This window comes from Zalophus californianus, chromosome 2 (assembly GCF_009762305.2).
Source record: "Zalophus californianus isolate mZalCal1 chromosome 2, mZalCal1.pri.v2, whole genome shotgun sequence".
In the NCBI taxonomy this organism is placed as follows: domain Eukaryota; kingdom Metazoa; phylum Chordata; class Mammalia; order Carnivora; family Otariidae; genus Zalophus; species Zalophus californianus.
In genome coordinates, this window is record NC_045596.1 from 41,816,373 (window position 1) to 41,839,084 (window position 22,712).

The window sequence follows — 22,712 nt, forward strand, 5'->3', positions numbered from 1 at the left end:
TCCAAATAAGTATCTGTTGAGCTCAACATGGAGTGCCTCTCCAAGCAGGGTACATAGCGATCTAAGAAGCAAAAAGGCAAAGTTTCTAATGGTGTGTGCATGTATAGAAAGTAAGAAGAGAAATCTGTTACGACTGAGGCTAAAACCTTATCACTGATATCAGTGTGTTCATGACAATATTCATGAGGATCAAAGCTGGCTGTCACATGAAACAAAAATCTATGGAGACCTGGGGTGGCAAAAACACTGGAAGATGAGGCATCAGAAGAAAACGTTGCGCATGATACAGCACATTTACTACAATGGTCACCTAGACTAAAACAAGAGCCCTATCTCATAAAAGACTAGATAGTACAGAAAAACAAACGTTTGTTGAAGATTCACTCCTTCAGAGCCTCTAAGTCCAACGTTTGCCTATTGCAGTCCTTTGAGTCACTTCACATTGTCCAACGTATCAAACTGCATTCCTGCCGATCATGGGTGCTACAGACAAAACTCCTGAACACCAGATTCTCTCCACTGGACAAGGAGGTGGCAGTGGGGCCAAACATAGATGCAGGTCAGGTAAATCTTTCCTACACACCTTATCCATACCATGTTTGTGGGTTGCTCTCCAATGCCTGAAATCCAAGTTTGTTTATTATATCTAGGTTTAATATTTAGCAATAAAATCGCCTATATTTACTTAGCACCTTACAGTTTACATAGTGCAAGCATGCCATGTTCTGATTCTCATAGCTACTCTACGGGGTGGCAAACAAGGCATGTGCTGCATCTGTTAGACCCACCTGAGGCACTGGGAGTTCAGTGTCTTACACAATGCTAAATATCAGGTACCACTTAATAGGTGGTTTTTTATCACAATACACAAAAACCAAAGACATTGCCACAAGAAAGTTATAAGCCTAACAGAAAGAATAAGAATAGTGGAATGATAAGTAGTGAAGCAAGCCTCACTCATTTCTTTGGTTCTTTGGTAAAGTCTGAGTTCATTCCTGATTCTCAAGGCAGCAGGCTAATGATCTACTTGCTTAACTACTTTCAGAGAAGAGCCTCAACAACTCCTTCTTTGTTTGGTTCTGAGTCAGGTTTATTGAGGTATAATTTACATAAAGTTCACCCTTCTCCTGGTATACAGCTCTAGGAATTGTGACAAATGCATATAGTTGGGTAAGCTCTATCACAGTCAAGATACAGAACATTTCCATCATTCCAAAGAGTTTACCCTCTTTGTAGTCAAGTCTCCTTCTCCACCCCAGCCCTTGTGAGTACTTCTCTGTGTTTATCTGATCTCTGTCCCATAGTTCAGCTTTTCCAGAATGTTATATAAATGGAATTATACAGTATGGAGCTGTTTGAGTCTGGCTTCCTTCACTTTAGCATAATGCATTTGATATTCGTCCTTGTTGTTGCTTGTATTAGTAGTTTGCTCCCTTTTCTTGCTGAATAATATTCCATTGTATGAATGTGTCATAGTTTATTTAGCCATTCATTTACCCATTCACCAGTTAGTGATCATTTGGACTAGTTCCAATTTTTTAGAAATTATGAATAAAGCCTTCACAAATATCCATGTTCAGGTTTTCATGTGAGTATGTGTGTGTGGACAAATGGTTTCATTTCTCTTGGGTAAATTTCTAGACCTGGGGTTGCTGGGTCATATGCTAAATGTATGTTTAACTTTGTAAGAAACTGACAAATGGATTTCCAAAGCAGCCTGTCCTGCCAGCAACCTATGAGAATTCTAGTACCTCACATCCTCATCAGCCGTTGGTACTGCTAGTTATTTTTATTTTATTCGTTCTAATACATGTGTAGCAACATCTCACTGTGGTTTTAATTTGTATTTTTCTAATGATGAATAATGTTGATCATCTTTTTATGTGCTTATGTGCCATCCTGTATGTTTTTTGGTGAAGTCTGTTCAAATCTTTTGCCCATTTTTTATTAGGTTGTTTACTTTCTTATTATTAAGTTGTGCCATTACTTTTATTAAGTCATTGATTCAACATATATTTCTGTGACAGACACTGTTCTTATTGCTAGAAATAAACCTATAAACAAATCAGACAAAACTCTTTGTCCTCACAGTGAACAAATAAAAAGACAAATGTCTCCTTGATACCCTCCTATTTAATTCAATCTATTACATATCATTCTCATTTAGGGATGGAGGCCTTTTGTGCAAATGATAACATGTTTACACAATGGCATCTTCTAACGCCTATTAAAAAATTTTTCACATGAAATTCGCTCAATCAATGATTGCCATGATCTCCATGTATTTGTTTACACATTGTACTGCTGGTGATGGCAATTTGGTTTCTGGACACATAGAGCTTAGTCTATCAAGAGAGATGTTCATTAAACAATTATACAAATAATTACTTAATCATGTTTGCGGTAATACTGCTGAGGAAAAATACAAAATGTCTTGAAAGCGCGAAAGGCCCTTTAAGATTCAAAACTGCTGAACTGTCCAACCCTATCTCCTTAACTAAGGAGGCAGAATTAAGCTCAAAATACATATAACCCATTTGCAATTTAACTGTCTTATAGAGAGACCACAAGAAATGGAAATCATCAGAGCAAGTCATCAGAAGGTCTGTTTAGATTTCTATTGTAATAACCATATGTTCAATTTAAAGAGTTTCTTTGATTCAAAAACATAGTTGAACTTTTTATCCAGTTAGCATTTCCTAGCTCAGCCTCTAGTCGTCATATTTACGTAATGCTGCCTGTCCACATAAGGCGTGTGATCCAAAGGAACAAATGAGTACAGAGAATTTGGTAATTGGAAATGCGACAACACACTACATTGTGAATTTAGTAATTATTTGCCTTTGCTGCCCTATTCTGTTCTCCTCTATATAGGTTTTTTTTTTTTGTTTTTTTGTTTTTTTGTTTTTTACATACAAACGCCAGTAACACTTCATTAGGTACATCTTGATAGCAGATTTCTTTTTGCTCCATAACATGCTGCTTGGAATTAAGTAAAGAAGTAGGTCACACAGGTGCTTTAAAATATACGCTAGTGAACATTTTTTTCATGTGTCTGTTAGCCAGTTGTATATCTTCTTCAGAGAAGTGTCTGTTCATGTCTTCTGCCCATTTTTTGACTTGATTATTTGTTTTTTGGGTGTTGAGTTTGAGAAGTTCTTTAATAGATCTTGGATACCAGCCCTTTCTCTGTAGTGTCATTTGCAAATATCTTTTCCCATTCTGTGGGTTGCCTCTTGGTTTTGTTGACTGTTTCCTTTGCTGTGCCAAAGCTTTTTAGCTTGATGAAGTCCCAAAAGTTCATTTTTGCTTTTGTTTCACTAGCCTTTGTAGATGTATCTTGAGAGAAGTTCCTGTGACCGATGTCAAAGAGGTTACTGCCTATGTTCTCCTCTAGGATTTTGATGGAGTCCTGTCTCACATTGAGGTCTTTCATCCGTTTTGAGTTTATCTTTGTGCATGGTGTTAGAGAACGGTCGAGTTTCATTCTTCTGCATGTGGCTGTCCAATTTTCCCAGCACCATTTATTAAAGAGACTGTCTTTTTTCCATTGCATATTTTTTCCTGTTTTGTCGAAGATTATTTGACCACAGAGTTGAGGGTCCATATCTGGGCTCTCTATTCTCTTCCATTGGTCTATATATCTGTTTTTGTGCCAGTACCATGCTGTCTTGGTGATCACTGCTTTGTAATACAGCTTGAAATCGGGCAACGTGATGCCCCCAGCTTTGTTTTTCTTTTTCAACATTTCCTTGGTGATTCGGGGTCTATTCTAACCTCCAATACAGTATCCTATCTTTGGAGTCTGGGGGTTTTTCTCCCCTCCCTGAATACTGTCAAACTTTTCATTCTCCCATTCCAACATAGGCCATTTGTTTTCTAGGCCTTTCTGCACAGCCAGCAGCCTGGAACTCCTTTTATTGCTCTCCTCTGTTGGAATGGTTTCATTAAATCCCTGATTTTTCCTTCTTGGTATACTGCCTTTTCTTACTGGACATCCTTAAGTAACCTCAGAAAAGGAACTCTGAAGAAAGCAGAGTTTTTGTATCCCTGAAAAGGCATTTTCTTGTCCTCACAGTTTCATGATAGTTTATTGGGGTCTGGAATTTTAGGTAGCCAATAATGCATTATTCATTATCTTCTGGTTTTCAGGGTTGCTGATAAAGAATGTGTGCCAGTCTCATTCCTGTTCCTTTGTAGGTGAGCTTCTTTTTTCCATCTTGGGGCCTTTAGGATCTTATTCTCCTGTGCTCTAAGGACTCACAGTTATTATGTCTAGCTTAGAGGTCTTTTTATTCTTCCCAATTTCTTCTCAGTAAGCCTATTCAATTTGACTATGTCTTTCTTCACATCTGGGAAAGTCTCACATTCTTCCTTTGCTAATTTCTTATTCTCTGCTTTCTCTTTCTTTCTGAAACTTCTAATACAGTTTTTGGATATCCTGGATTGGTTCTCTATATCTTTTATCTTTTCTATCATCCTTTCAATGTCCTGTTTTTTTCTACATTTTAGGAGAGTTACTCAGTTTATGCTTAAACTTTGGCTGAATTTTGTTTTGTTACATACCATAAAATTCACCCTTAAATTATACAATTGAGTGGTTTATATTTACAGAGTTGTGTAATTATCACCACCATATAATTTGAGAACATTTTCATCACCCAAGAAAAAGCCCATTCCCAAATTTCCTTAGTTACGAAAAAGATATACTGCTATAAATCTACACATGTTGGAATAAAACCTGAATGGAATTTTCCACTGGGAGACACAACGGTGCTTAGTTATACTTAGTTATAACTGAGAAAAGCAGAAATGAGAATATTCAAGTAATTATAAGTGAACTCTAATTTTTTTAATATAATAATACTGTCATTTTTATATTTTTAAAAATTTTAACTAAAGTATAAATGCGTGGAAGATAAAAGAGGAATGGAAGAGTACTAAATGATGGAGCAAAATAATAAAAATAAAACTCTGACCCTCAGCCACCCGAAAAGGCTTTGCCCAGAATACATGAAAAGGCAGTACAGCAGAGGGAGCTACCTCCGCAGAAGGTAACAGCAACTCAAGACTCGGAAGCCTCAGGTATGACAGAGGTGGAAAGTGAGGAGTATAACAAAAAGCAAAGTATATAAATATTAAGCGCACAGTTCAATTAATTTTTACATATGTATCTACCCATGTAACCACCATCCAGATCAACATAAAGAATATGTCCAATACTCTAGAAGACTCCTCCATATACTTATACTTATCCAGTCAGTAACGCCACAAAGGTAGACCATTACTTCTATCTCTACCACAGATCATTTTTTATCTGCTTTTGAACTTCATATAAATGAAGTTATATATATGTACTCTCTTGTGTCTAGCTTTTGTTCAATATTATCCAGAATCTCAATCTTTTTTTTTTTTAACCATGCTTTATTGCTCTGACTATACCAGTTTCTTCATCTATTCTGCTTTGAAGGACACTTAGATTTTACAGATGGGGCCAATAGAAATAATGATGCTATGAACATTCTATTTCATGTCTTTTGGTGGACATAAGCACTCATTTCTACTGGTTATATGCCCACATGTTTGCTGGGTGAGTGTATACTCTGCTTTAGTTGATGCTGTCAGAGTTTTCCATGGTTGTATCAATATCTTCACACTTTTTAAATTTGATTAAATTTAACAATTTAAAATAGTTTTAAAAGTATACATGTAATGTTTAAAATGAAGCACTACTGTATCACTAAGTTTCCTTCTGGTATTTTATGTTGGGTAGCCAAAACACTAATGAAAGAATCACAATGGAAACAACATTGCCATATTATAGTATGCATCTTTACTTTATTGTTCTCATAATATTTTTACATATTTATTTACTTACTTTCTTATCTAGTTACATAAAAAAAGGGCCTGGAAAGCAAGATACTAAATGGGGAGGGAGGATATACCTTCACTTTTTATTTCATGTACATTATGATTTGAATTTTCTAGAAGCATGTGCTAGTATTACTTTTTAAATAGCCTCTTGATTCTGAAATAAAATCATGTCTATCTCAGGTAGAATAAACAGATTTGTACAATAGATAAAGCATTGTCTTTCAACAGATTAAAGAAATAGGAGAGTAATCATACCTGCCTGTTTCCCACCTCTATTGAGGTTGAAGAGCAAAGAAATATGGTTAACATGCAGGTGGAGAGATTTAAGTCAGAAATGAGAAAAATACTTCATGATCGCGATGACTACTAGATGCTGAAACAAGTTATTAAAGGAGGAAGAAGGAAGACGTTATAAATCTTCTCCCATGGGGATCTGAAGGGCAGTATATACAGCCATCTGTTTAGTGAAACCTAGATAAAGTACAGCTGGGAACTGATGTCCATTTTGTAACTCCATATATACTGAAGGTTTCCTAGGATATCCTTTAAATTGTGTATGTTTCTTGTTACACAAATTTTGAGCTCTACAGTATTACAAAGATAGAGTAAGAAACTAATGTGAAAATAGCATTTTAATTATACAAATCAATTCAATCAAATGGTTCCAAAATTCAGAAGTTTATTGTAAAATATGTTTTCAGGATAGCATGGAATCAAGTGTAACTGCTGAGGGACCAGGGGTCACAGATAGAAAATAAACAGCTCTCCCTGAAAGTTATACAAAATACTGAAATATAAAACCACCAGAAGCATTTATGGTTTGATTTTCCTTGGAAATCCAGCCTTCCTGAGGCTAACTTAAACACTGCATCAACATTTATAAACTCAGGAGAGAGCATGGTAGGGAATAGATAGATTACCCCGGTTATCTAGAAGGCAGTATCCGAGGCTGCCAGGGAAGGGGCATTTCCTTGGTGGGACCACTCTGACTTGGAAAAGAATTTCTGCTCTTAGGGGAGCCTCTAGGTAAAGAAATCCCACCCTGTAGCCACGGACTTTCTCACCATATCATTCTCCTGGGTTTTTAAACTCCTAGCCCATAGTCTCATGTTGAAGGTCCCTTTTATGTTGAGAAAACATTAAAAATGAAGAGGAAGAGGAAGAAGAAGAGGAAGAGGCAGATGAGGAAAAAAGAAGAGAAAAAAGATGCACCAATTTAAGTTAAAAATATAAGGCCAGAGAGTAGATGCTTGAAGAAGGGATGTTAGAAATTCAGATTCCCATTTTGCCGATGAGGAAAACAGAGAAGCAGAGGCAACTTGAGTTCTGTTTTAGGTGATGGAGTATGAGAGGGAAGCATTTGTTTAGTGACCTTAAAGTGTTCAGGCATTATTAATTATCAATTCAGTGCACACCTTGTTTCTCTAGATTCTCTACCTTCATACCCCTAAAGAGAGGGTCTTTAGGTCTCTGCCCTCAGCCCTTCTTCTCAACCATTCTACCTTCTCTCTCTAGTTGATCAACCTTATATTTCCTTTAGAAATTCACTACTTAGGTTTCAACATAATCACTAGGTAACTAAATCCCAAACTCTACTTTCGCTTCTAGAAACCATTACTCTAGCCACACATTTTCCAACTGAGATGATCAGGGAGCAAATCCTTGACACAGAATAATTCCACCCCCACATGTGGCAGTTGCATGACCATTGGTCATTATGTTTATAATGTGACTTACCTGCCCAGGAGACAATAAATAATTCCATCATACTATACCCTGCTTATACAGAATACCTTGAATTTCACAAACACTATGTTTCATATAAATCACCTCATCTAATTATCAGATTACCAGATAATCTGCTAAGCCCCCATTTTGCAGATGGAGAAACAGACTCAGAAAAGTTAAATGGCTTATTCATTTGAAGACAAAATATTTTATACATTTCTTATCCCCTATAAGGACTTAATATGTAATATGTGCAGATAATAAATATCTTTTAAATGAATAAAAATGATAGTCTATTACCTGTAGATCTGGATAATATACAGAGAAAACTTCAGTGAGCTTTCTCCCCTTCCATTTTGACACCCAACCATGATTCCAATGATCTCTAGGAAATTGTGCCAATCTTATATCCCACGGAATGTGGAATTCTTTTAAATGATGGTTCTCAAAGATGATCCACAGACCTCTGGCTTCCTGAGACACTATCAGGTAGTCAAAAAAGCCAAAGTTATTCTCATAATAGTACTAAGATGTTACTGGATTTTGTTACTCTGCAGTGTTTACACGTGGTACAAAAACAATGGTGGGTAAAGAGCTGGGGACCTCACACCAATACAGGCAGTGGTGCTGAATTACACAAGTAGTCAGTTTCACTTCAGAATGGTCATGATGAAACTGTAAATGCTGTTAATTTTATCAAATCTCAACCCTTAAGAAAACATCAATATCCTGTGTAAAGAAATGGGAAATATACAAAAAGCACTTCTGGTACAAACTGAAGTACAATGACTGGATTGAGGAAAAGCACTAGGGCGATTACTTGAGTTGTGAAATGAACTAGCCTCTGTTTTCATGACACACAATTTTTACTGGGAAACACAAATGAAAAACTGATCCTTTATACATTTTCCCAAAAAATGAATGAAGTGGGCCTGTCACTTCAAGGACAATGATGGTTTGTATTGTCAAGAGCAAAAGTCAAGTTTTCATGTGAAATTTATAATTTTGGAAAGCTTATATCTGCCCCTATATCTTTATATTCCAAATAATTAAACATTTTCTAATGATTTAATTGGGATAGCAACAAATATGTTTTATATAATATCTGTCAACAACCGGAAGATCTGCATAATTTAGAGAACCAACATTTTCCAAGTGACTAATGCACATGGTATGAACAATGTGTGTATAAAATACCCATTTAAAGCACAAGAGAGATCAATGGCTTTTAATGTAATACAGTATGGAAAATCCAATGATACAGTTTCATATTTCACAATGTGATTAAATGTAAGAAATTGCCTCTTGTAAAGCTGGTGTAGTATCAAAGAAGAATACCTTCAATTTTCTGAAAAGGTATTAAAATAGTCCTCCTTTTTCCAAATATATATCTTTCTAGGGCCATTTATTTTTATACATTTCATCCAAAATACTGTATCATAACAGATTAAATGAAGAAGAAAACAAGAGAACACAGCTGTCTTCTTTTAAACCAGACATTAGAGGTGGCACAAAAATGTAAAACAGTGCTACTGTACATTATTTTGTTTTAGAAAACAGTTATTTTTCATAAAAACATCACTCATGTTCACACGTAATAGGTTTACCGTATTTTTATATTAATAAATATTTTTAAAAATTGTCCCTGCTTGAATTTCTAATGGAATATTTTCTACCTATCAAAGAGTCAATAGATATAATCCACATAAACAAAAGTCTGTGGGGTCCTCAATAATTTTTAAGAATGTAAAGGGGTTCTAAGACCAAAACGTTTGAGAACTAGTGTTCTAAATCAATGTAACCCTTGGATTCCACAAGACAGTGATAGAAAAAGCAATCCCTCAAACAAGTATATAACAAATACCAACTGATAGTATTAATTCAAAAATGTACTTATTAATTTCATGAACATTTATTGGGCATAGAGTAAGTTCAAAGTCTTGTGTTAGGTGTGGAGAATACTAAGAAGCACAGGCAAAAATTCTCAGCCCCAACTACTCAGGGTCTGGTAGTAACTGCTGCAATAGCAATATGAACAAAAACAGTACCAACAGGAACATAAGATGCTGTCTATTAGAGAGGATGGGAGGGGATGAGAGATACGCTGGAGAAAGTGTTAGATAAGATAAAGCCATGAGACTGAATGGGTATTTCAGTTTTTTGTGGGGAAGGGAGGGATAGAAGTAGGGTTTAAGATCAGTATCAATCATTAACTGAGTATCTATGTACAAGGCATGACAGGGAATACAAAAATATCTAGTCTTCTAGGAAACTAGAAGTAAGTAACAGAAGGCATTGAACAATTATCAGAAAAAAGAAGATAATCAGGGATGGCCTCCCAGCAGAATTCTACCAAACATATAAAGAAGAATTAACACCTATTCTTCTGAAACTGTTTCAAAAAATAGAAATGGAAGGAAAACTCCCAAAGTCATTCTATGAGGCCAGCATTACCTTGATCCCAAAACCAGACAAAGACCCCATCAAAAAGGAGAATTACAGACCAATATCCATGATGAACATGGATGCAAAAATTCTTGCCAAGATACTAGCTAATAGGATCCAACAGTACATTAAAAGGATTATTCACCACAACCAAGTGGGATTTATTCCTGGGCTGCAAGGGTGGTTCAGCATCCACAAATCAATCAATGTGATAAACCACATTATCAAAAGAGAGGACAAGAACCATATGATCGTCTCAATAGATGCAGAAAAAGCATTTGACAAAATACAGCACCCTTTGTTAATAAAAACTCTCTGCAGTATAGGGATAGAAGGAACATACCTCAATATCATTAAAGCCATATATGAAAAACCCACAGCAAATATCATTCTCAGTGGGGAAAATTGAGAGGTTTTCCCCTAAGGTCCGGAACATGGCAGGGATGTCCACTCTCACCACTGTTGTTCAGCATAGTACTGGAAGTCCTAGCCTCAGCATCAGCCAGCAAAAAGAAATAAAAGGCATCCAAATCAGCAAAGAAGTCAAACCTCCACTCTTTGCAGATGACATGATACTCTATGTAGAAAACCCAAAAGACTCCATCCCAAAATTGCTAGAATTCATACAGGAATTCAGCAAAGTGGCAAGATTTAAAAATCAATGCACAGAAGTCGGCTGTGTTTCTATACACTAACAACGCCCCTAACAATGAGGCAGAAGAAAGAAAAATCAAGGAATCAATCCCATTTACAACTAAACTCCAAACCATAAGAAACCTAGGAATAAATCTAGCCAAAAAAGGTAAAGGATCTCTACTCTGAAAACTACAGAACACTCATGAAAGAAATTAAGGAAGACACAAAAGAAATGGAAAAATGTTCCATGCCCATGGACTGGAAGAACAAATATTGTTAAAATGTCTATGCTACCCAAAGCAATATACACACATTCAATGCAATCCCTATCAAAATACCATCAACATACTTCACAGAGCTGGAACAAACAATCCTAAAATTTGTATGGAACCAGAAAAGACCCTGAATAGCCAAAGGAATGTTGAAAAAGAAAACCAAAGCTGGAGGCCATCACAATTCCAGACTTCAAGCTCTATTACAAAGCTGTAATCATCAAGACAATATGGTAGTGGCACAAAAACAGACACATAGATCAATGGAACAGAATAGAGAACCCAGAAATGGACTCTCAACTCTATGGTCAACTAATCTTTGACAAAGCAGGAAAGAATATCCAATGGAAAAAAGACAGTCTCTTCAACAAATGGTGTTGGGAAAATTGGACAGCCACACACAGAAGAATGAAACTAGACCATTTCCTTATACCATACACAAAAATAGACTCAAAATGGATGAAAGACCTAAATGTGAGACAGTAATCCATCAAAATCCTTGACGAGAACACAGGCAGCAACCTCTTTGACATCAATCGCAGCAACTTCTTGCTAGATATGTCTCCAAAGGCAAGAGAAACAAAAACAAAAATTAACTATTGGGACTTCATCAAGATAAAAACCTTTTACACAGCAAAGAAAACAGCCAACAAAACTAAAAGGCAACTATGGAATGAGAGAAGATATTTGCAAATGTCTTATCAGACAAAGAGCTAATATCCAAAATCTATAAAGAACTTGTCAAACTCAACACCCAAAGAACAAAGAATCCAATCAAGAAATGAACAGACATTTCTCCAAAGAAGACAACCAAATGGCCAAAAGACACATGAAAAAGTACTCAGTGTCACTCAGCATTAGGGAAATACAAATCAAAACCATGATGATAAATACCTAGTAGTGCAATTGCTGGTATTGACCCAAAGGATACGAACATAGTGATCCAAAGGGGCACCTGCACCCCAATATTTATAGTAGCGATGTCCACAATAGCCAAACTATGGAAAGAGCCCAGATGTCCATCGACAGATGAATGGATAAAGAAGATGTGATATATATATACACACACATACACACAACAGAATATTACTTAACCATCTAAAAATATGAAATCTTACCATTTACAATGATGTGGATGGAACTAGAGAGTATTATGCTAAGCGAAATAAGTCAGAGAAAAACAATTATCATATGATTTCACTCATATGCGGAATTTAAGAAACAAAACAGATGAACATAGGGGAAGGAAAGGAAAAATAAAATAAGACAAAATCAGAGGGGGACACAAACCATAAGAGACTTAACTACAGGAAACAAACTGAGGGTTGCTGGAGGGGAGGTGGGTAGGGGGATGGGGTATCTGGATGATGGGCATTAAGGAGGGCACTTGATGTAAAGAGCACTGGGTGTTATTTGCAACTGATGAATCACTAAACTCTACCTCTGAAACTAAAACAAACAAATGAACAAAACACGAGATACCACCTCACACCAGTCAGAAGGGCTAAAATTAACAAGTTAGGAAATGACAGATGTTGGCGAGGATGCGGAGAAAGGGGAACCCTCCTACACTGTTGGTGGGAATGCAAGCTGGTGCAGCCACTCTGGAAAACAGTATGGAGGTTCCTCAAAAAGTTAAATATAGAACTACCCTACAACCCAGCAATTGCACTACTAGGTATTTATCCAAAGGATACAAACAGTGATTCAAAGGGGCACCTGCACCCCAATGTTTATAGCAGCAATGTCCACAATAACCAAAATATGGAAAGAGTCCAGATGTCCATCGACAGACGAATGGATAAAGAAGATGTGATATATATATACATATATATATTTATATTTATACACACACACACACAATGGAATTTTACACAGCCATCAAAAAACTAAAATCTTGCTATTTGTAACAACATGGATGGAACTAGAGGGTACAATGCTAACCAAAATCAGTCAGTCAGAGAAAGACAAATACCATATGATTTCACTCATATGTGGAATTAAGAAAAAAACAGATGAACATAGGGGGAGGGAAGGAAAAATAAAATAAGATAAAAATTAAAAGGGAGGCAAACCATAAGAGACGCTGAACTCTAGGAAACAAACTGAGGTTTGCTGGAGGGGAGGTGGGTAGGGGGAAGGGATAATTGAGTGATGGGCATTAAGGAGGGCATTTGATATAATGAGCACTGGGTGTTATATGCAACTGATGAATCACTAAATTCTATCCCTGAAACTAATTAAAAAAAAAAAAGAGGAAGATAATCAGAAGAGCAGAGTGACATGATGACCAAGGGAAAAGAACCCAAGGAGGACACTTGGGTGGCTCAGTCAGTTAAGTGTCTGACTTCAGCTAGGTTCATGATTTCAGGGTCCTGAGATCAAGCCCTGCATCAGGCTCCCTGCTCAGTGGGGAGTTTGCTTGTCCCTCTTCCTCTGCCTCTCCCCCAATTCGTGCACATGCACGCTCTCTCTCTCTCAAATAAATAAATCAATAAAATCTTTAAAAAAAAAAAAAAGAAAAGAAAAAGAACCCAAGGGAGAAGACATGATTGGATCCTACACACACATCAAAAGGAACAAGAATTATCAGAAAGGAAATTTGTAAATAGAAATATTAATGCATGTAAGTGAAAGTGGAAATAGCCATTGTCCCTCTATTACTCATCCACACTCATTAAGCAATCCATTCCCAAGTACTAAGCCATCCTCTATGTACCAAGCTAAACAGCCAGGGAAGAATATGATATGGACACTACCTAGCAGGTTTCAGATCCACACACATTTAGCTACAATGCACTGTGGTTAAGTGCAACAAGAAAAAGAGCTGTGGGTCCTCAGAAGCCAGAGTAATCAATTCAGCCTGCTGAGGAAGGGCATAGGAAGAAGAGCAGAAGGAGATTAGATATGGTTTCACAGAGAAAGTGACTTCTACATTAGATCCTGAAAAGATGGGCTTTGAAAAGAAAGATGTGTGTGTGTGTGTGTGTATGTGTGCACTCGAAAGTGAGTGGTTATATTAGTCAAGGTCTTGGCAGGAAAGAGATGGCACACTCAAACAAGGAAAATAAGGCAAGCTTAATGATGGGACTTTTTACAAGAATGCAAGTTAAGGAAATCAACAAGGGACAAGTAGAAGGATGCAACCAGTCGCATCCTGGCAAGGAAGAAGACAGATAAATGATACCCTAACAGACATTCTCCTCTCACCCTCTAAAACCCCTGTGGGTGCCTCCCATTGGCCGAATCTACCTGAGAGGTCAAGGACAAGGAAGCCTGTTGAGGTAGTCCAAAATGGTTAGTCTCCAGAAGCACAGTAGAGAAAGGGAATGTGGATCTGCAGGGACAATCAAATGGGAAGATCGCAGGCAAAGACAAGAAAGATCTGGCTCTGCAGGAGTTCCTGCTGAGGTATGGGGAGAAGGGAGGGAAGGCAGCGGGAAAGGATGGGGAAAACATCCAGCCAGAAGGCAGAGGAATTTTATAATCAGCACGCTGAGGAGGTCGGCCACTCTCTTGAGGCAGTGGGGGCCCACCCAAGGGTTTTAAGCGCAGGAATGGCACAATCATCTCTGTGTCTCAGTAGTTTGATTCCTCTATCTAGAAACAGGCCTGATACAGAAATCAGCAGACCAATGGCACAATCATCTCTGTGTCTCAGTAGTTTGATTCCTCTATCTAGAAACAGGCCTGATACAGAAATCAGCAGACCCAGGTTTGTATCCTGGCTTACTTGCTGTAAGACTGTATCAGTCTGGGCCCAGACAGGCAGAAGACACAGCAGTTATCTGAACAGAGAAAACGTAATGTGCAAAACTGTTAACTGCATCCCTGACAGGGTACAAAGAGAACTCCAGGGTATCGTGGCCGTGGCAGCTGTTGGAAGCAGATCCCACCACTGGACGGAGGAAACAAAGGGAAGAGGCTGGAATTATTAAAACTGAGAAACACAGGGACGTAGTGACTGAAACTCAGACGTCCGAGAACCGAGTCCTCCTCGGCTGCGCAGGCACCTCTGCAGGGGCAGGCGCACGAAGCCGCTCCTGCACCGGGCGGCGGACTGCACAGCAGATTCAGCCGCTACGACCACGCGGCCCCGCACTGCTGTGGTGCCGGGGTGCCCGCCTGACCCTGACGAGCAGAAGGAAAGGCTGCAGGAAGCAGAGAGAAAGGGGCACGTGGCTCCTTCCCTGCCAGCCTTGCCATCTCCCTCTAGCAGGGAGCCAGCCGGGGCATCACAGAGGGGAAGGGTGAGGTGAGAGCTGAGAGACAATAACTTCACAACTGGCACGGGAATCCTGGAAAAGAAATAGCACCTTTTTGGGTCTCAGTTTTCCCTGTCTGTGAAATGGGAGTAAAAAAAAAAAAGTACCAAATTCAAAAGATTATTGAAAGGACTGCATGAAACAAACCATGTAAAACTCTGCTAAGGGGCGCCTCGCTGGATCAGTTGGTTAAGCGGCTGCCTTCAGCTCAGGTCCGAGTCCCACATCGGGCTCCCTGCTCAGCGGGGAACCTGCTTCTCCTTCTGCCCACTGCTCTCCCTGCTTGTGCTCTCTCTCTCTGACAAATAAGTAAATAAAACTTAAAAAAAAAAAAACTGTTAGGGTGCCTGGGTGGCTCAGTTGGTTCGGTGACTGCCTTCGGCTCAGGTCATGATCCTGGACTCCCAGGATCGAGTCCCGCATCGGGCTCCCTGCTCGGCAGAGAGTCTGCTTCTCCCTCTGACCCTCCCGCCTCTCATGTGCTCTTTCTCTCTCATTCTCTCTTTCAAATAAATAAATCTTAAAAAAAAATAAACATCTAAAATCTTAAAAAAAAAAATGTTAAAAAATCATTTCCCTTCCCGATTCCTCAAATTGTGGTAACAGCGTCTATATGAAGACAAGGAAGTGTGACCGTTAATAATCCGTGTATGTGTCCTATGAGGCACCCAGATTTTCTCATCTTTTATAAATTACCATATATCACATGGTATGTGGGTCTTACTGGGTTTTTTGCCGTTTGACAACTTCCCCGCTCATTTCACACACACACACACGCACACGGATGTATATGCACACATGCTCCCCTTAGTCCCAGACAAAATTCTCCAAAATGAGGGCAAAAGATATTAATGTGATCAAAGTGTAGTTGTTATCCAGTCAGAACTGGATGAACTCAAGTACCAATAAAGGAAACACAGTATCCTCAATGATGTTGAAAAAAGTATAGATTGAGTAAGACTGTAGAGGGCTTTGATTTATTGCTGTTTTTTAAAGCCAGTAGTATGAAGTGGTAAAGGAGGAAATGATAGTAAGTGTGGCATTGGTGGGAAGCAAAACTCACTAATCTCATCTGGAGCTTCATTAGGAGAAGTATAGTATCCAAAAAGAGGTGAAGACCAAGACACTGTTCTTCAGCTCTGGACATCACATTTTCAGAGGGACATGAACAAACTAGGGCTCTGTCTATGGCTCCAAACTGGAGGCAACTGCGATGGTAAAGGGTGCAAAAGGCCTCTTTTCACAAACGGTTGAAAGAACTCATCCCATTTAATGGTATATGAAGCGACACTACAGTGCCCAGGACTTGCAGAGTAAATTAAGATGTATCTCAGTGTAATGGATCAGATTATCATCTGGAAATGTGGCTCAAGAAATTTTTCTACAGAAGTGACCACAGAAGCTTGGAAGTCCCAAATACAAGCAAGGTGATTTGGGGGGTGAACAGACTCAGGGACAAGGTGACAGATGTAATCATAACTAAGCTGAAAATGGGAAACCTATTTAGAATTCTGCATAAAGAGAGAATATGTTATCAAAAGGGAGATACTCAGCATAAAGACTAGAAAAGGACAAGTGAATTGGGAAGAATGAGTAAGCATATTTCCCAGAAAGAAAGGGGAAAATCATCGAACTCGGTTTGTCTGCTTTGATTGCCCTCTCGCCAAACAACCTTCTTATAATCTGGTTTCCCATGCAGATTCCTTCTCCCAGACTTCTGCTTCCAGGCCCACTGCAAACCGATCCCAGTCTGCTTCCGTTACAACCTTCACTGTGCTCAGAGCTTTCTTTCCCCTTCAATATTCCAGGAGATAAGTATTTTCCCTATTTTTCTGGATAGTGAAACTGAAGTCTGGCTGTTCAGTGACAGAACCAGACATGGCTGGCTTTGCACCCCATCATAGTCACGTGCACAAGGCAGCAGTGAGTCTAGAAGCGAGTGCTACAAAGGAGTCAAGGAGGATGTGGACTGAGAAAAACAAGCTGCTATTTAGTGGTCTGGGAGGCTTTTTTTTTTTTTTTTTTTTTTTTACGTTATGTTAGTCACCATACATTACATCATTAGTTTGGGATGTAGTGATCCACGACTCATTGTTTGTGCATAACACCCAGTGCTCCACGCAGGACGCGCCCTCTTTAATACCCATCACCGGGCTAACCCATCCCCCACCCCCTCTCCTCCAGAACCCTCAGTTTGTCTCTCGGAGTCCATAGTCTCTCATGGTTCATCTCTCCCTCCAATTTCCCCCCTCATTTTTCCCTTCCTTCTCCTAATGTCCTCCCTGCTATTCCTTATGTTCCACAAATAAGTGAAAGCATATGATAATTGGCTTTCTCTGCTTGACTTATTTCACTTAGCATTTAGCAAAAAAGTGTCAGAAGACAACTGCACTAGATTAATAAGCCAGAAAATAATGAAGAAACAGAAGAAATCAAGCACAGAATACTTTGCCAAGAAATCTGGCTGCAAAAGAAAGATGTCATAGAGATCTGCTTTCCTTCAGCTCCAATGTGATCTTCCCGCCACCCATGAAACACTACAAAGTATGTCCATTCGGCGGAGAGCAAGAGGACAAACTGGTGAAGACCCTCCAACCACAGATGGACTCCAGAGACACAGCTTCTGTGTAAGATGTAGAAACTGAGACAGGCATCTTCCACTCATTTCTTCTGTAAATGGACCTTTTGGATCCAAACAAATGGGTTTCTCAGAGTCCATCTCTTTTGTACTTTCAGGATACATTTTTCATCTTGAAAGCCAGTGGGAAAAAAATCAATTCAGTTTACAATGTTTTAAAAATCACTTTTCTGGAACACATTTATTTAGCTACCTGACAATTTAATAACAAGCTCTCGGAAATACAGCATGTGTTTATATGTGAAATGGTAAAATCAACTTTTTCTTTGTTTTAGCAATTAAGCTTTTTTCCTTTCCCAGAATGGTGTTTCCTTCTATTGATGTTCATAAGGTTTTAATATGATTTTACCTTGTACTGAGAAATTTTATATTTAAGATCTGAGGTTAGAATCATGGGATCACTCTTAGTCGATTTAAATACAAGAGAATCCTCAATCTTGAATTAAAATTTCTGTTTAATGTCTCAAAAGTATTAGAAACCTCTATCACAGAAAAATGTATACTTCAGTAGAATTTACAATAGGGGTTGGGAGAATAGTACATAGTTTAAAGCATATTTCATAGTTTTAAATGGTGTTAGGAAAAGCACTCCAGCCATTTAAGAGAGCATAGCATGATTTTTTTTTTATGATAAGCTATGTGATAAGGAATTTTCAAATACCAATGTTTTATTATGTTTAAGCTCCAGATCTTTTCTTACTGTTCATGGTGATACATCTGTTGGTATATGAAAATGAGACACACCAGAAATTCTGACTAGTGATAGGAAGCAGAAACGGAGAGCCACACTGTTAAGCTTTTGCCAAATTACAGTTGGCACATGGATAAAGTGTGATTTCGGCCAATGTTTTCAGTCCTTCTTACAACCAAAGTTTGCTAACAACTGTCTGTATCTTTCCTTCTTTTTTCTCTCCCCATGTCTAGAGTTTGGGGAGAATGTAAATCATTTCATCTGAGGCTTTTTTCTCCCCTTTGGTCAACAGAAAACTCAAACATTTACATTTGAATTCATGGGGTTACCTGTCCTTTTTAACAATTTATTTCTGGCTTTGATATTTTTAAAAAGATACAGTCCTTTAGAAAGTAAAGTGTGTTGACCTTTCAAGAGTCCTATATTGAGCAACAAAAATTGATTTATGCTCTGTGATAGCACCGTTAGGTTACATCATGGAACTGCAATACAAATTAACCTTATCACCAAAACCTTTGTGCAATCCTACTTTTCTTGATTCACAATATGAATCTATTCTTGTTTTACCCCTTCTCATGGATAAGGAACTCTACATAGTAAACACACTTGTTATTAATGTGTATCTAGAACTGTGGAAAGAAAGAGAGAGAGAGGAAGGAAGGAAGGAAGTTGAGGGAGGGAGTGAGGAAGGGAAGGAGTTCATTCCCAAAGTTGAGTCTAAAAAGGAGGGTCATTGCTGACCCCTGAGGGCAGTGTGTCCCTACTCCTTGCCTACTCTTTCAACAGTTTACAAATGTCTTCGATACTTTCACTGAGATGCCAAGCTGGCTAGATTGGCCCACAGTTCAGAGAAACTCAAATCAACTTCCTCAGAGCCCGTGGTTACTGTCTGTCCTAGAGGTGGACATGCTTACCCATACTCATCTTGATTGGCAGGTTTTCTCTGCTTGCTGCTTCCACTAGATGTCTCCGGACTTCCATCACTGCCTCTTTGTGCTTGGTGCTCAGTAAGGCTTCCCACAGAGCTCTGGCAGCTGGGTCACTGCAATAAAACCACAAAAGAGCTTTAGAATAAATGTCTACTGGATAACGAGAAGAGTCAAAAGGAAAATAATTTCTTAAATATCCTTTCTGAACACTAATATAGACTCTCCTTCTGATAGGCCTTAAGTACTAAGATTAAATAAAGAATATCTAATCCACTTTACTCAGCACAAAATATTGAGAAATTAAGGAAATAATAAAATCAACACCCCCTTTTTTTGGGGGGGAGGGTGGGAAGAAAAGCTACATTGTGTTATGAGAAGTGTGAGAAAAGTGTATGATAAATTGTTTTGAGATTTGCATTCAAAAATATTTCAGAGTATAATTCAACATTGCTAGAGTAACATATAAATGGTTTGTAAGCCCAAATTAAAAACATGTCTAAAAATGATTTATCAGTGATTATAAGCTTATATGTTTGAGATAGCATACTTGTCAGGGAAACACAAAGCAATCAGCAATGAGAATTCCTGTTTAAAAACTACTCAATAGACTTCCTAATGAATGGGTTTTGTACTGAATGAAAGTCAGGAATTAGGCTAAGTGACCGTGGCCTTAAGTAGCCCACTTTGGGCCTTAGGTTGTAAGGATGGCACTTCTGAAGCCTTTACAATTAACCGTTGATCCAGCACGAAGCACTGCATTATGCAGGGTCTCATCTGGGCTCACTTTTCCAACAGCCCTCTGTCTCACCCACCATGCCATGTCCAAATTATAAATGAGTACAGTGTTCTTTCCGGAAGATCTCTGCATGTAGCCAAGTATACACATTTGTAGTAACGCTTTAAAAACGGAGTATAAAAAAACAAAGCTGACGTCTGTCCCTTTCTAAGGACATTTTCCCTCCACTTAAAGCCCCACTAACACCTCCTACCATCCAGTGAGCAACAGTTTGAAAATGAATGCATTTTTTAGAGTTTAGTTTTAAAAGTTATATCTAATATGACATTAATTTAACTTGAAAGTTATACCTAATAAGGTGTATCTTTCAAGTTTGAATTTCATTTAGAATAATGGAATGATGTGTTGCAGCACTGAGTTTAATATCTGGCACACAATAATCTTTCATTTAGTAGTACTGTTTTTATTACCATCTATTTTTTTCTGAGTGAACTGACATCACTGCTCAACATATTCTACTTGTTTTGCTCTGATCAAAACTGTCATCATTATAACTCAGCATCCAATATTCTAAGTTTAATTTGAATGAGCTGGTAATCTATATGCCAAGTGCTCATCTCAGTGGTTGCAACATAGATCAGAATGAGGCACACGCTCTCAATGACTTAGAGTCTGAAAGAAGAGGCTGAAAAATTCCGCCCCCCCCCCAAAATGTGATAAGAAGCAGGTCCATGCTTGCATAGATTTTTCTGGTAGCACAGAGCAAGGGCTCTAATCCTGGACTCAAAGAATGATTTCCACTGGAAATGATGAGCAAGTACAGAGATCTGTAAGTTCTGAGGGCAGCCACGGCAAGAAGTTGTAACTCAGCCTGGGAAGGAAAGTGATCAAGTCTTCAAGGATATAGAAATCTCCATCAGTAAACAAGAAAACAAGAGGGAGAAGGACATTTCAGACATTTCATTTCAGTACAAAGTCCCACATACATGGCACTGAAGAGTCCTGTTTTGCTCCATGCCTGGATGCAAGGGAGGGGCAGCAGAAGGAAGGGTAAGAGTGGAGGAAGGAGCTACTCTACATATGGCCCTGCGCTCCCTGCCAAGGCTTATCCTTCCGTAGGTGACAGGAAGCCAAGGAGTATGCAATGATTTCACATTCTGAAAAGAGCAGCATAGCTTAGCAGTAATGAAAATGGTCTTTATTATCATTCAAAACTAGGTCCATATCCTATGGGGCTTTGGGAATGCTACAGTGTCCCCAAAACTCCAAAGGCAATAGAGAACCACTAAAGTATTCTGAGCAGGGGAGGTATACTCCCAGGTTCCCCAATTTATGGTCCACAATTGTTCCCTACCTTTTGTTCTCCAAAGCACCTCTCCCCAAGCCACACGGATTTCTCACATATTCTCAACTCAACACACAACTTCTAGAGTAGAACTTCACTGCCCTCCTCTTTTCTATGAGAGTATGCATTTTGCTAATACAGAATGTCTCCAAAATCGCAGTAGGCTATGTAATACTGTGATTGGCCCATCAGATTAGTGCAGTGGTTAAAATGTGGGCTTTGGGGTCAGATAAAATCTGGGTTCAAACTCTGACCATTCTCCCCTTCACTCCTAGCAACTACACAGCCTCTCTGACCTTCCTCAGGCACTCCAAGCACAGGGACCTCTTCTCCCTTGCCAGGAATGTTCTTCCTCTACAAATATCCCTCTCTCTCTTCCAGTGTCTGCTGAAACGTTGCCTTATCAGAGAGGTTGCCCCTTACTATCCCATATAAAGAAGTAACGACAGCCCATCCGGGCACCTTACCCTGGCACTCCTCCCCCTTCCTGGGCCTTACTGTTCTACATAATCTTTATTATCATCTGACTGAGCATATGCTTCCATGTTTATCTGTTTGTTGTCTATCTCCCTCCCAGAAGGTAAGGTCCTTCTCGGAAAGTAGGTCCTTGTTTTACTCATTGCTAAGTCCCCACTCCCTAGAACGGTGCCAGGCTCCATGGTAGGTATACTCAATAAATACTGAATAAGTGAATGAATAACGCTTGCTAATTGTATAACCGTGTGCATGTAACTGTTTCCCTCCATTTTCTCATCCTGTGAGAGGGTTAAATATGATAATGCACATAAAGCACTTTCCTGATTCACAATTATTGTTATGGTTGTTGACTACTGCTATGATATTGTCAATGTGATCAAGGGTTTGTAATATATTCAGCTACTTCACTTAATGACACTGAGTATTTTTTTCATACAATCCTGATTTGTTCATATGTATTAAAGTCACATGGGCTTACAGGATCTGGCTGTTTTCTATTGAAACATTTTATAAGAAATACATAAGGTTTCCATGATCTCTAACACTGATGCAGACTCAGGTCATGTTTCCTTGAAAATTATTTTGCTGATATAAACAATTCTGATTGTCTGGATATGTGTGACAGTTTCTAATGTTTCTTCCTGAACAAAACAGTTTCCTAAACACACCAAACCGA

The 22,712-nt window shown here is 38.6% G+C and overlaps 1 protein-coding gene across 3 annotated transcripts in view; it reads right to left on the reverse strand.

The window, feature by feature from the left end:
* SCFD2 (sec1 family domain containing 2) overlaps positions 1 to 22,712 on the reverse strand; it is a 457,042-nt gene that overhangs the window by 345,750 nt on the left and 88,580 nt on the right. For all 3 annotated transcript variants that reach the window (XM_027599719.1, XM_027599718.1, XM_027599720.1), the window contains exon 3: positions 19,464 to 19,591. In XM_027599719.1, the coding sequence (XP_027455520.1) occupies positions 19,464 to 19,591 (128 nt within the window). The remainder of the gene's footprint in view (positions 1 to 19,463; positions 19,592 to 22,712) is intronic.